General features: G+C 39.5%; 1 protein-coding gene across 7 annotated transcripts in view; it reads left to right on the top strand.

The window, feature by feature from the left end:
• The first annotated feature begins 835 nt into the window (after window positions 1-835).
• Window positions 836-11,636, top strand: part of LOC106753971 — a 24,723-nt gene continuing 13,922 nt past the window's right edge. For 2 of the 7 annotated variants that reach the window (XM_022777620.1, XM_022777615.1), the window contains exons 1-3: window positions 836-1,015; window positions 1,995-2,339; window positions 2,469-2,660. In XM_022777620.1, the coding sequence (XP_022633341.1) occupies window positions 2,025-2,339; window positions 2,469-2,660 (507 nt within the window). In that variant the 5' untranslated portion in view covers window positions 836-1,015; window positions 1,995-2,024. The other 5 variants (XM_014635887.2, XM_022777616.1, XM_022777617.1 and 2 more) reach the window with 5 other exon arrangements.

Here is an 11,636-nt window from a genome sequence, read left to right as displayed (position 1 = left end):
AATTTTAATTAAATTTAACTATGTAAAATATAAATTAATGCTAATTTTAATTAGATTTAACTTAATAAAATAAAAATTAAATTTTTTATTTTTATTGCGGGTAGCGGATATCCGCGAGTACGGATAGTATAATACCCGCACCCGACCCGTTTATAAGCGGGTATTAAAATACCCACTATCCACAAGTTTCAGGTAGTAAATATCCGCGGGTATCAACTATCCATCGCGGATTTTATCCACAGATTTTCGCGGATTTTTTTCTATCTCTAGATATAAGCATATCTATCTCATGCCCAAACTCACATTTCCTTTTTTTGCCCTCGTTCTCTCTTTTAAAAACCCCATACACTAATATTCATAAAGGACTTCTTCGCAAACCATACCCTTCTTTTCTCTTTCTACAACCATTCATTTAACCAATCCACCGCGTCAACAATCTAACACTAAAGAAAATACCTATTTAACCCATGCAGGTTACACTTGGACCAATCACAATAAAACAACACAAATGTGGGCCCCACACACATAGACAAAAGCCGAAGCCCAAGAAAAATTTAAGGTTTAATGATACACATAAATACTCATAAATGATACAAACCTCACATATATTATTAAATTATAAATTAATGTATTTAGCCACCAATCTATCTAGATTGTAAAACAAAAAATATATTCTAAATTGTATAGTGAAAATGTAAAATTTTATATTATGAATTTTGAAATGTACTTTTTATTTTACATTTCATATGGTATAATTCAAAACACAAATTTTATATTTCGAATGATATATTTTGAAACTGAAATACATATTTCGGAATTGAAAATGAAAAGTTGGTGAAATTGGAATTTTAAAGTACGGTGCAGGAAAACATTATGGAGGTGGAGGAAGAAAATCCCCCTAAAAGGGCCGAGGTGTTTTTCTTAACCTAGGAATTGGGAGATGGGCACCCGCAGCGAAACAAAGAAGAAGGGAAGAGAATAGCCTAATCTGAAAAAACGAGAGAACACACGAAAGGTTAGGAAGGAGTTTCTTTCTTTCTTTTTTTTATTTATTCATTAGTCATCCTTAGGGTATCGAAAAGCTTCATAGGTAATTTTGCTTGAAAATTAACATTACCTTTACTGTAAGCATTCTGTCAAAGTCCATACACTACTGCACCCATGGTTGGAAAGAAAAGGGATTGGAAGAGATTCTATGGCTCTGTACAGTGGTCATGCATTACGACATTCGCAGAGAAGAAACGTTGGAATTATGTGCTTGGTCATGTATAAGAATGTTGCTGATGTTTTGATACAAGGGGTCTAAATTGAGATGGCTTTTATTATTGGTCTTTCGAGTTTAAGCCCTTAGGCCATGTTTACTTGGAGGGGATTTGGAGGAGAGGGTTGTTGAGTCGATTTGGAGGAGAGGTCTTGTTTATGATTTGGAGGAGATCAATTGAATGAATTTTGGATTGGATTTGAAGGAGAGTAATTGAGATTTGAGAAAATTTGAAGGTAAATTTTGTATGATTGTTTATTTGAATATATTTGAAGGTGAAAAAGGAGATTTGAAAGTAAAATTTATAAGAATTAGTATAAAATTTAATTTATGTAACAGATTAAAAAAATTTATTTTTATTTATTTTCAAATCTATTTAAATAAATATAAAAAAATTTATCATTAAATTCTCTCAAATCTTCTCGATTATTCTTTCTCAAATCTTCTCCATAATTCTCTTCCAACTCTATTGAAGTGAAGAAGAAAGCTTGGTGTAAAAATATTACACCTGTAAGGAAAAAGCCTATTATACATGAATGGGAGAAAAGGAATAGTAATTTGTCTTTTATTATGAATGAGCTCATGTGATGCAGTCCGGTTTAGTATTTTTATTCTCTAATACGTGTTTGGTTTTTTCTCCTCATTTTAGCTTTTGATGTTACAAGGCCCTGGATAGTATCTGTTTATTTTTATATTTTTTATTAATTTGAATTTTTTGTTGTTGTTAATGTAGCGGACAGTTGGTGTGCTTCACTCTTCTGCCATGTCAATTGATTCAAGTTTCACTCCATCTGAAAAATACGAAAGAGTAGGTCCTGATTACTTTGGGTATTACTCTTCTGAAATTGCAAATCTATTGTCGCAAGACGAGGATGCATTTCCTGTTTCTGACAAAATCTCCGAGTTACCTAAAAGTAAATATGAAGAGGGAAGAAAAAAGAGTTTAGTCAATCAGGGTGATAATTCTGGTCCGCTATATAGTAATGGTGTTGGAGCTGGGCTTTCAGACTTTAGAAAGGACAGATTAAAATCCCTTCTCAGACAGAGTGTCCATTCTCTTTCATCTGAAGTTGATGAGGTACATTAAGCATGTCTTCCATTTCAAACTTTATGCATGTGGTTTATCTACTTCAATTAGTACGTGCTTTACTATGTTGAGGAAATCTAAGGTATTTAGACATGTTCTGATTGTTTAAATGAAAAGCAGATGGTAGAGCCAGTTTTTGCGGCATATCATTTGCAATCCAGGATAAAATGTAAATCAGACTCCTTGAATTGTAGAGTGAATGCATATGATGATTTAGTGCAAGGTCCTACTAAAAGGATAAAGGTTTCTTCATCATCTTCAGCCCTGATACTTCCACAAACTTCTAATGTCAATCCCCAATGCAGTACCAAGGTATAATTTTTATCAAAGATTTGATTTGATATGGCCTTTTGTTTTCTTTACCCCTTTAAAATCATAAAACCTTAGTTGGATAAATATTTGTGCTTACTATTGTTGGGGACTCCTCTTCATTTCCTTTGTGTTTTTCCCATAAGCATAAAGTTTTTTAATAATAGAAAAGATGACAGATTTATTGAGAATTGACCACTAAGCTTCACCATTTAACCTATTTAGCATGGTTATCTGTTAGGTTTCTTGGAGACAAGAAACCAGATTTCAAATTCAGTTTAAGAAATTATCACACAAATCTTACTGCACAATGTATGATCACACTGTAATTAGGAAAAACATAATACAAAAAACATCCAATAACATCCAAGGGAAGAAAACCCCTTCTACACAGGACAAGCCCTGTTCTAAAAAGAAAATACGCACCCCTGTAGGAGGAACTGTTTCCTTTTTAAAAGATAACCCCAACTAGACCAAATAACTTCCTTTAACCACCAATAAATTGTCCAACTATTGTTAAATGTTTTGTAACTTCTAATTTTGAACCTTTTTTCTAACATACACCTTAAAAGTCTTATCAATACTCCCTGAATTCTGAACAACCTTGTCCTCAAGGTGAAAATCTAGAAATTGATCGCAAATGGTCCTTATTTTTTCCTTCTTCAAGCTCCTCTTCCTCTTCATTGTCCCCTAAAATTAACACCCGAAGGTTCTTATAAGGACATTTATGACTAGGAATGTATGGTCTTCCACATCTGCCCTCTTCTCTCCGCTTAATATATTCAAGGTAGGGTAAATTCTGCCATCCCCTTGTTCCGTTTTCTCCTGGATGCAAACTGCTTACCTTAGACTCTATGGTTACTCCCACTCCATCTCTTCTAGCCGTGCTAATATGACTTGAACTCCTTGATTCAGTTTGAGTCCCTTTCAATGTTTCTACCTATTAGAATCATTGAGAGAGGAGGAGGGCATCCTATTAATGAGAAAACATGCAGTTAAGATGGCATCCCCCAGTGATGAACAGGAATATGGGCACCAAGCAAAAGGGTACTAGCAGTTTCAACCAAGTGTCTATTTTTTCGTTCGGCTATACCATTTTGCTGGGGTGTATGATGACAAGTGGACTGATGCAAAATACCATGGGAGCTAAGGATTGCAGAAAAAGAGGATGAGAAATACTCTTTAGCATTATCACTTCTTAAGATTTTAATTACTTGACCAAATTGGTTCTTGATTTCATTCAAAAAAGATGTGAAAATGGGTAACAATTCAGAGCGATCTTTCATTAGATAAACCCAAGTACATCTAGAATACTCATCGATAAATGTAACAAAATACCAAAAACCAAAAGAAGAGACGTGACTAGGTCCCCAGACATCAGAATGAATAATAGAAAAACTAGAAGTATACATTGATTGAGACCTTTTAGGAAAGACAGATCTAACACGCTTTCCTAGTTGACAAGACTCATATTCTAAAGTCTGAAGACCATTAAGTTCAAGACACATCTTTTTTAACTTTGACAAGTGAGGATGGCCAAACCGATCATGTGACACTTTAGGAGAAAGAGCTGCAACACAAGATACCTGTGGACGTGATCCAAAATGGTATAAACCTCCAACTTCATATCCTTCTCCAATCTGTCTCCCCGAGCCACGCTCTTGTATAACAAAAAATTTTGAATCAAAGATTATTGAACAATGTAACATTTTGGTTAACTGACTTAAGGAAATTAAATTGAATGGACAGCTAGGGACAAAAAGAACATATTTCAGAGTGAGAGAGGGAGACAAGGAGACTTGATCGACTCCCTTTGAACAAGTTTTAGAGCCATTTGCATGGGTAATGAAATGAGGTTTTTCTTGGAGGGAAAAGGTTGAGAACAATGAGGTATTATCAGAGATGTGATCAGAAGCACCCGAGTCAATTACCCATGAATTGGAACCTTCCATGGATTGAGAAATGCAGGCTGTAGACGTACTTGGGGACTGAGATGATTGCGCCAAGCTGTTAGACTTTAACTGTAGATACTCTTGTAATCTTCCTCAGTGAACTTGGAGTTGGAAGTGGGAGTTTCAGTCTTAGAGATATTGGCTGTTTTGGAACGAAAGCCATGCAAGGAGTAGCAGTTTTCTTGGGTGTGACCCACCCTCTTACAATAAGTGCACTGTGGACGTCCTCGACCTCCATGTTCTTCTCCTCTAGTGCCACGTCCTCCTCTTCCTCGTGTGGCAACCATGACAGATGGTTCCAATGTTTCATGAGCTTCTTGAGATTGAGGAACTGGAACACGAAGAAGACGTGTGATCAAGGCTTCCAAGGAAGGGACCTCATGGCTTGTCAGGAGTTGATCTCTGATGTGATTCAAATCTGGATGCAAAGCACGGAGGATCATCACCGTATAATACTTGTCAAGTTGCTTCTTGATGTCTTCCGAAGATTCCACTTCCAAGAACATTCTCAACTCTTCCTCAGCTGCTTGGACTTCAGTCATGAAGGAGACCATATCATGGTCTGTCATTTTGAGACTTGCAAGTTTGTTTGTTGTATCATAGAGACATTAAATATCATTAGCATAGATGCTTTGAGCTTTCTTCCAAAACGAGTGACATGTTTTGAAAGCTCTAAGAGATATCAAAAGTCGTGGTTCCACAGATTGCCACAATAGGGCACGCAGTTGGAAATCTGCTTGTTTCCATTGTTCAGCTTTTTCAGACGGTACTTGGCTTCCATCCTGCTCAAGGTGGTCATAATGTCCTTGACCGAGGAACCACATTTCCACGGCAGCAGACCAAGAGAGGTAATTATTTCCATTTAGCTTTTCGGAAGAAGTTGAGGGACTTCCAGAGAAAGAAAGAACACTTCTAGACGCCATTGTTGATAAAAATAGGAGAGGAACCAGAAAGGAGCCAGAAAACCGAGAGGAACTAGAAAACCTAGGGGGGGCTTAGGGTTTTCTTCAAGGGGAGCTTATGGACCTCACTAAAGCAGGGTTTTGAGGGGCATAATAGAGAGAGGAGGTCTAGGCGACGATTATGGAGGTGTCGTGGTGACTTTCCGGCGGCCAGAGGGCGGCGCGTGAGCTGCACGCGCCTGTTCGCAGCGCACAAAGACGCGGCTTGTGGCGGAGCATGGAGGAGATTCAGGCGAACCCATCGGTGGGGTTGGCTGTCGCGTGAAGAGGTGAACCAGATCCAGTGGTTGCCGGACGGAACAGTGATGGTGGCCGGCGGCGGACGGCGGCGAACAGCAGTGGATAGATGCGAGATGGCGGACAACCAAGTTGAAGAACTTCAAACTACAGTTGACAGCTGCAGATAGTGGCGAGACAACTGCGGACGACGGCGAACGACACCGGACAGGTGCGAACAACAGTGACAATGTTGGTGGACAACCGAGAACGGAAACCAGAGCAGGATGAACCGACTCTGATACCAACTTGAGATTTAACATTGATAAGAAATATTCTTGAGGGCTTAATGATCCCTCTCATTATCTTCTATTTATAATGAAAATCACAAGAGTACATGGAACACCAAGAGTCTGCACTAGACTACTAGGTACAGAACTAGGTACTAAACTAGGTACAATTCATTAATTATTCTGCAGACTAGCTTAAATAATGATACCTATATGTAATGATTCTAACACTCCCCCTCAAGCTGGAGCATACAAATTGTATGTACCAAGCTTGGAACAAATAAACTCAATTCGAGGTCCCCTCAATGACTTAGTCAACACATCTGCGAGTTGGTCATTTGATCCAACAAACTCGGTACATATTTCTTTTGACAATAACTTTTCCCAAACAAAATGACAATCAATCTCTATATGTTTAGTCCTCTCATGAAACACTGGATTTGATGCAATGTGAAGGGCAGCTCGGTTATCACAATACATCTTCATACTTTGAATGTCTTAGAGTTTAAGCTCTTGAAGGAACTGCTTCACCCATATAAGTTGAAGTCCCACATCGACTAGAGATAAGGCGATTTAAGTGTATATAAGTGGGTGGAAACCTCACCTTACAAGCCGGTTTTGTGGGGTTGAGTTAGGCTTAAACTCCACTTCTAACATGGTATTAGAACCATGATTGGAGCCTATCCTAGTGATTTTTGTTGTCGTTGAGCATGTTGTTCCACCCGCTATCGGGCCACTATCGGACCACCCATTTAAAAGTCTAATCCCACGCTCGAGATGTATATACCTTGGTGTGAGGGGGGTGTATTGGAAGTCCCACATCGACTAGAGATAAGGCCATTTAAGTGTATATAAGTGGGTGCAAACCTTACCCTACAAGCTGGTTTTGTGGGGTTTAAACTCCACTTCGTATTAGAACCATGATTGGAGCCTATCCTAGCGATTTCTGTTGTCGTTGGGCATGTTGTTCCACCCGCTATCGGGCCACTATCGGACCACCCATTTAAAAGTCTAATCCCATGCTCGAGATGTATATACCTCGGCGTGAGGGGGGTGCGTTGGAAGTCCTACATCGACTAGAGATAAGGCCATTTAAGTGTATATAAGTGGGTGCAAACCTCACCCTACAAGTCGGTTTTATAGGGTTGAGTTAGGCTTAAACTCCAATTCTAATACTACCCAAGTTACTTCTAGTTGTTGATACAAATTACTTCTAGTTGTTGTCCTTTCAGCAGGCCTTTCATCACTAGAAACTCCTTTCACTTCTCCTTCTTCTCTGACAACAGCTGATTTTTCAAACACCAATGCTCTATCCCTTACTCCAAACCTTTTTATTAATGCTTCCATCAATCCCTCCCATGAAGGATTTTTTATTTTCTTCCTCCAAAATCTGAACCAATGATTGGCTCCACCTTCCATTGTGATGAAGGGCAACTTAATATGCTCCCTCGGTGAAACCTCCTGGACTTCAAAACAATTTTCAGCTCTAGATATCCACCCAATTGGATTCCCTCCCTCAAATGAAGGAAGTTCCACTTTTTTCATCCACCCCGTTGATATTCTCTTTTGTCTTCCTCCCTTTCATCATCAATATCTTCTCTTCTTCCCACTCTATCCCCGTTTACAAAACCTTTACTTCCTTCACACCCTCTTTTAATATTCTTAAGTCTGCGCATAACATCCTCTATCATATCATTGAGCCTTTGAAAGTTGGCTCCATGACTCTCTTGGTGTTTTTGATCTGGCAAATTGTGTAACACCCCAAATCTCAGGTGTCACGAAAACATAGTAATTGACTTGTTTTCTTTTTTTAAAAACCCTTAATATGCCAACTTAATTCTTGTAATACATATTATAAAATAATATTGGAAAAATGTATGACATGAATTCAATTTCATAATTGGCATTACATTGCCTCAAAAGATTAAAATCTTATTAACGAATTAATTAACCAAGATTCACCTTTTCTGATTGTTAGAATAATTACGGTTATATATCATCATTAAGGCCTGTCTGCTAGACCATTAATGAGTCGTACCTAGTTCTGTACCTAGAGGTCTAGTACAGACTCTTGATGTTCCATGTACTCTTGTGTTTTCAATATATATAGAACATAATGAGAGGGATCTAATGATATCCCTCAAGAATATATTTTATCAGTTTTAATCTCAAGTTGGTGTCATCCTGCTCTAGTTTCTGTCCTCGGTTGTCCACCAACATTGTCATTGTTGTTTGCATCTGACCGGTGCCCTTTGCTGTTGTCCGCGGTTGTCTTGTTACTATCTGCAGCTGTCAACTACAGTTTGAAGCTCTTCAACTTGGTTCTCTTCCATCTCACATATGTCCGCCTTTGTCCGCCACCGTCTGGCGTCATTGTTCCGTCCAGCGTCACTGTTCCTTTCAGTGTCGGAGTCTAATTCTCCTCCACGCTCCGCCACGCGCAACTTCTTTGTCACTGCGAATAGGCACGTACTGTTCACGTGCCGCCCTCTGGTCGTCGGAAAGTCACCGTGACACCTCCATAGTTGTCGCCTGAGCCTCCTTTCTCTGTTTTGACCCTTAAAACCTTACTTCAGTGAAGTCCAGAAGCTCCCCTTGAAGAAAACCCTAAGAAACCCTCTAGGGTTTTCTGGTTCCTCGCTGTCGCACATTTCCTTCTCCTATTTTTATCAAGAATGGCGTCTGGAAGTGTTCTTTCTTTCTATGGAAGTCCCTCGATTACTTCCGAAAAGCTAAACGGAAAGAATTATCTGTCTTGGTCTGCTGCCGTGGAAATGTGGTTCCTTGGTCAAGGACATTATGACCACCTTGAGCAGGATGGAAGCCAAATACCTTCTGAAAAAACTGAACAATGGAAACAAGCAGATTTCCTATTGTGTGCCCTATTGTGGCAATCTGTGGAACCCCGACTTTTGATATCTCTTAGAGCCTTCAAAACATGTCACTCTTTTTGGAAGAAAGCTCAAGGCATTTATGCTAATTATATTCAACGTCTCTATGATACAACAAACAAGCTTGCATGTCTCAAAATGACAGACCATGATATGGTTTCCTTCATGACTGAAGCCCAAGCAGCTGTGGAAGAGTTGAGAATGTTCTTGGAAGTGGAATCTTCGGAAGACATCAAGACGAAGCTTGACAAGTATTATATGGTGATGATCCTCCATGCTTTACATCCAGATTTGAATCATATCAGAGATCAATTTCTGACAAGTCATGAGGTCCCTTCCTTGGAAGCCTTGACCACACGTCTTCTTCGTGTTCCAGTGCCTTAATCTCAGGAAGCTCATGAAACAATAGAACTATCTGTCATGGTTGCCACGCGAGGAAGAGGAGGACGTGGCACTAGAGGAGGAGGTCGGGGACGTCCACAGTGCACTTACTGTAAAAGGGTGGGTCACACCCAAGAAAACTGATACTCCCTGCAAGGTTTTCCTTCAATAACAGCCAATATCTCTTAGGTTGAAACTCCGACTTCCAACTCCAAGTTCACTTAGGAAGAGTATCAAGAGTATCTGCGATTAAAGTCTAACAGCTTGGCGCAATCATCTCAATCCTCAAGTACATCCAGAGCGTGCATTTCTCAATCCATGGAAGGTCAAAATTCATGAGTAGTTGACTCGGGTGCTTCTGATCACATCTCTGGTAATACCTCATTGTTCTCAATCCTTTCCCTCCAAGAAAAACCCCATTTCATTACCCTTCAAATGGTTCTAAAACTTGTTCAAAGGGAGTTGGTCAAGTCTCCTTGTCTCCTTCTCTAGAATGTGAGTCTTGTCAACTGGGAAAACATGTTAGATCTGTCTTTCCTAAAAGGTCTCACTCAATGTGTAATTCTAGTTTTTCTATTATTCATTCTGATGTCTGGGGACCTAGTCGCGTCTCTTCTTTTGGTTTTTGGTTTTTCTACTTTAGAATGTGAGTCTTGTCACATTTATTGATGAGTATTCTAGATGTACTTAGGTTTATCTGATGAAAGGTCGCTCTGAATTGTTACCCATCTTCACATCCTTTTTGAATGAAATCAAGAACCAATTTGGTCAAGTAATTAAAATCTTAAGAAGTGATAATGCTAAAGAGTATTTCTCATCCACTTTTTCTGCAATCCTTAGCTCCCATGGTATTTTGCATCAGTCCACTTGTCCTCATACACCCCAGCAAAATGGTATAGCCCAAAGAAAAAATAGGCACTTGGTTGAAACTGCTCATACCCTTTAACGTGTTTTCTTATTAATAGGATGCCCTCCTCCTCTCTCAATAATAAAGTCCCTTTCTTTATTCTCTTTCCCAATGATCCTCTCTTTCACACCCCTCCTCAAGTTTCTGGTTGTCTCTGCTTTGTTCACGACATGTCTCCAGGGCTAGACAAGCTCTCCGCTTGTGAGATCAAATGTGTCTTTTTGGGCTATTCTCGGCTTCAAAAAGGGTACCGGTGTTACTCTGCTGAAACCCAAAAGTACTAGATGTCTGCCAATGTTACATTCTTTGAACAGACACCTTTCTTCTCTCCATCTGTTTAAGATGTTCATATCCTCCAATAGGTCCTTCCTGTTCCAGTGGTTGAGTCCAATATCTCCAATCTCTCAGTCAATCCAAGTCATGCTCAAGGTCCTCCCGAACCTTCCTCTCCACATATTGATATCTTCCGACACAGTACCCCAATGGGTAGTCTCTTCCAGAAAATGGTGGATCTACTCCTTCAGATTCTTCTCCCTCACCGCCTCCTGCCACGCCTCCTGGTGACGATGATTCTAGTTGGCCCATTGCTCTCAGAAAAGGTACTCGTTCCACTCGAAACCCTCATCCCATTTATAATTTTTTTAACTATCACAGATTGTCTCTCTCCTTTTATTCCCTTTTATCCTCAGTGTCTTTTGTGGTTATACCCAAAAATGTGAAAGAAGCACTTGATCATCCTAGATGGCGATAAGCCATGATTGTAGAAATGCAAGCTCTTGACCACAGTAATACTTGGGAGCTTGTGCCACTTTCCCTGGGTAAAAAGGCAGTTGGTTGTTGATGGGTATATGCAATTAAAGTTGGCCCTAATGGTGACATTGATAGGCTAAAAGCCCGGCTAGTTGCAAAAGGGTACACTCAGGTTTATGGCCTTGATTATTGTGATACCTTTTCTCCAGTGGCCAAGATGACTACCATTCGTCTTTTCTTCGCAATGGCAACTGTTAGAAATATTATATTTAGTTTATATTTATCTCTTATCTTTAGTTAGTTAGTTTATATTTCTTATTTAGTTTGTTTATATTTCTTATTTGTATTTTGGGCTTAACCCATATTTCTTCTATTATAAATAAAGGACCTTATGTGTATATTCAACACAAGGGAGATTTCTCCTAATCTTCTTCCTATTTCATATGGTATCAGAGCCTAGTTCTCTGATTCTTTAGCCCCTACTAAAAGTCTTTCAACCTATGTCATTCTGCTGTAGCCAAGAAAGGCCATTGCCTCCGTTGTGCATCGCCGCTACTCGCCGTCGGTCATCATCCTTCGCCGCCCTCACCGGCCGTCCGCCGCTGCCGACCACCGTTTCCGGCCGCTTCC

The sequence above is a fragment of the Vigna radiata genome, unplaced genomic scaffold (assembly GCF_000741045.1).
Source record: "Vigna radiata var. radiata cultivar VC1973A unplaced genomic scaffold, Vradiata_ver6 scaffold_7, whole genome shotgun sequence".
Classification (NCBI taxonomy): Eukaryota; Viridiplantae; Streptophyta; class Magnoliopsida; order Fabales; family Fabaceae; genus Vigna; species Vigna radiata.
Note: the sequence above shows the minus strand (reverse complement) of the source record. Positions and strands in the feature narration are given on the sequence as shown.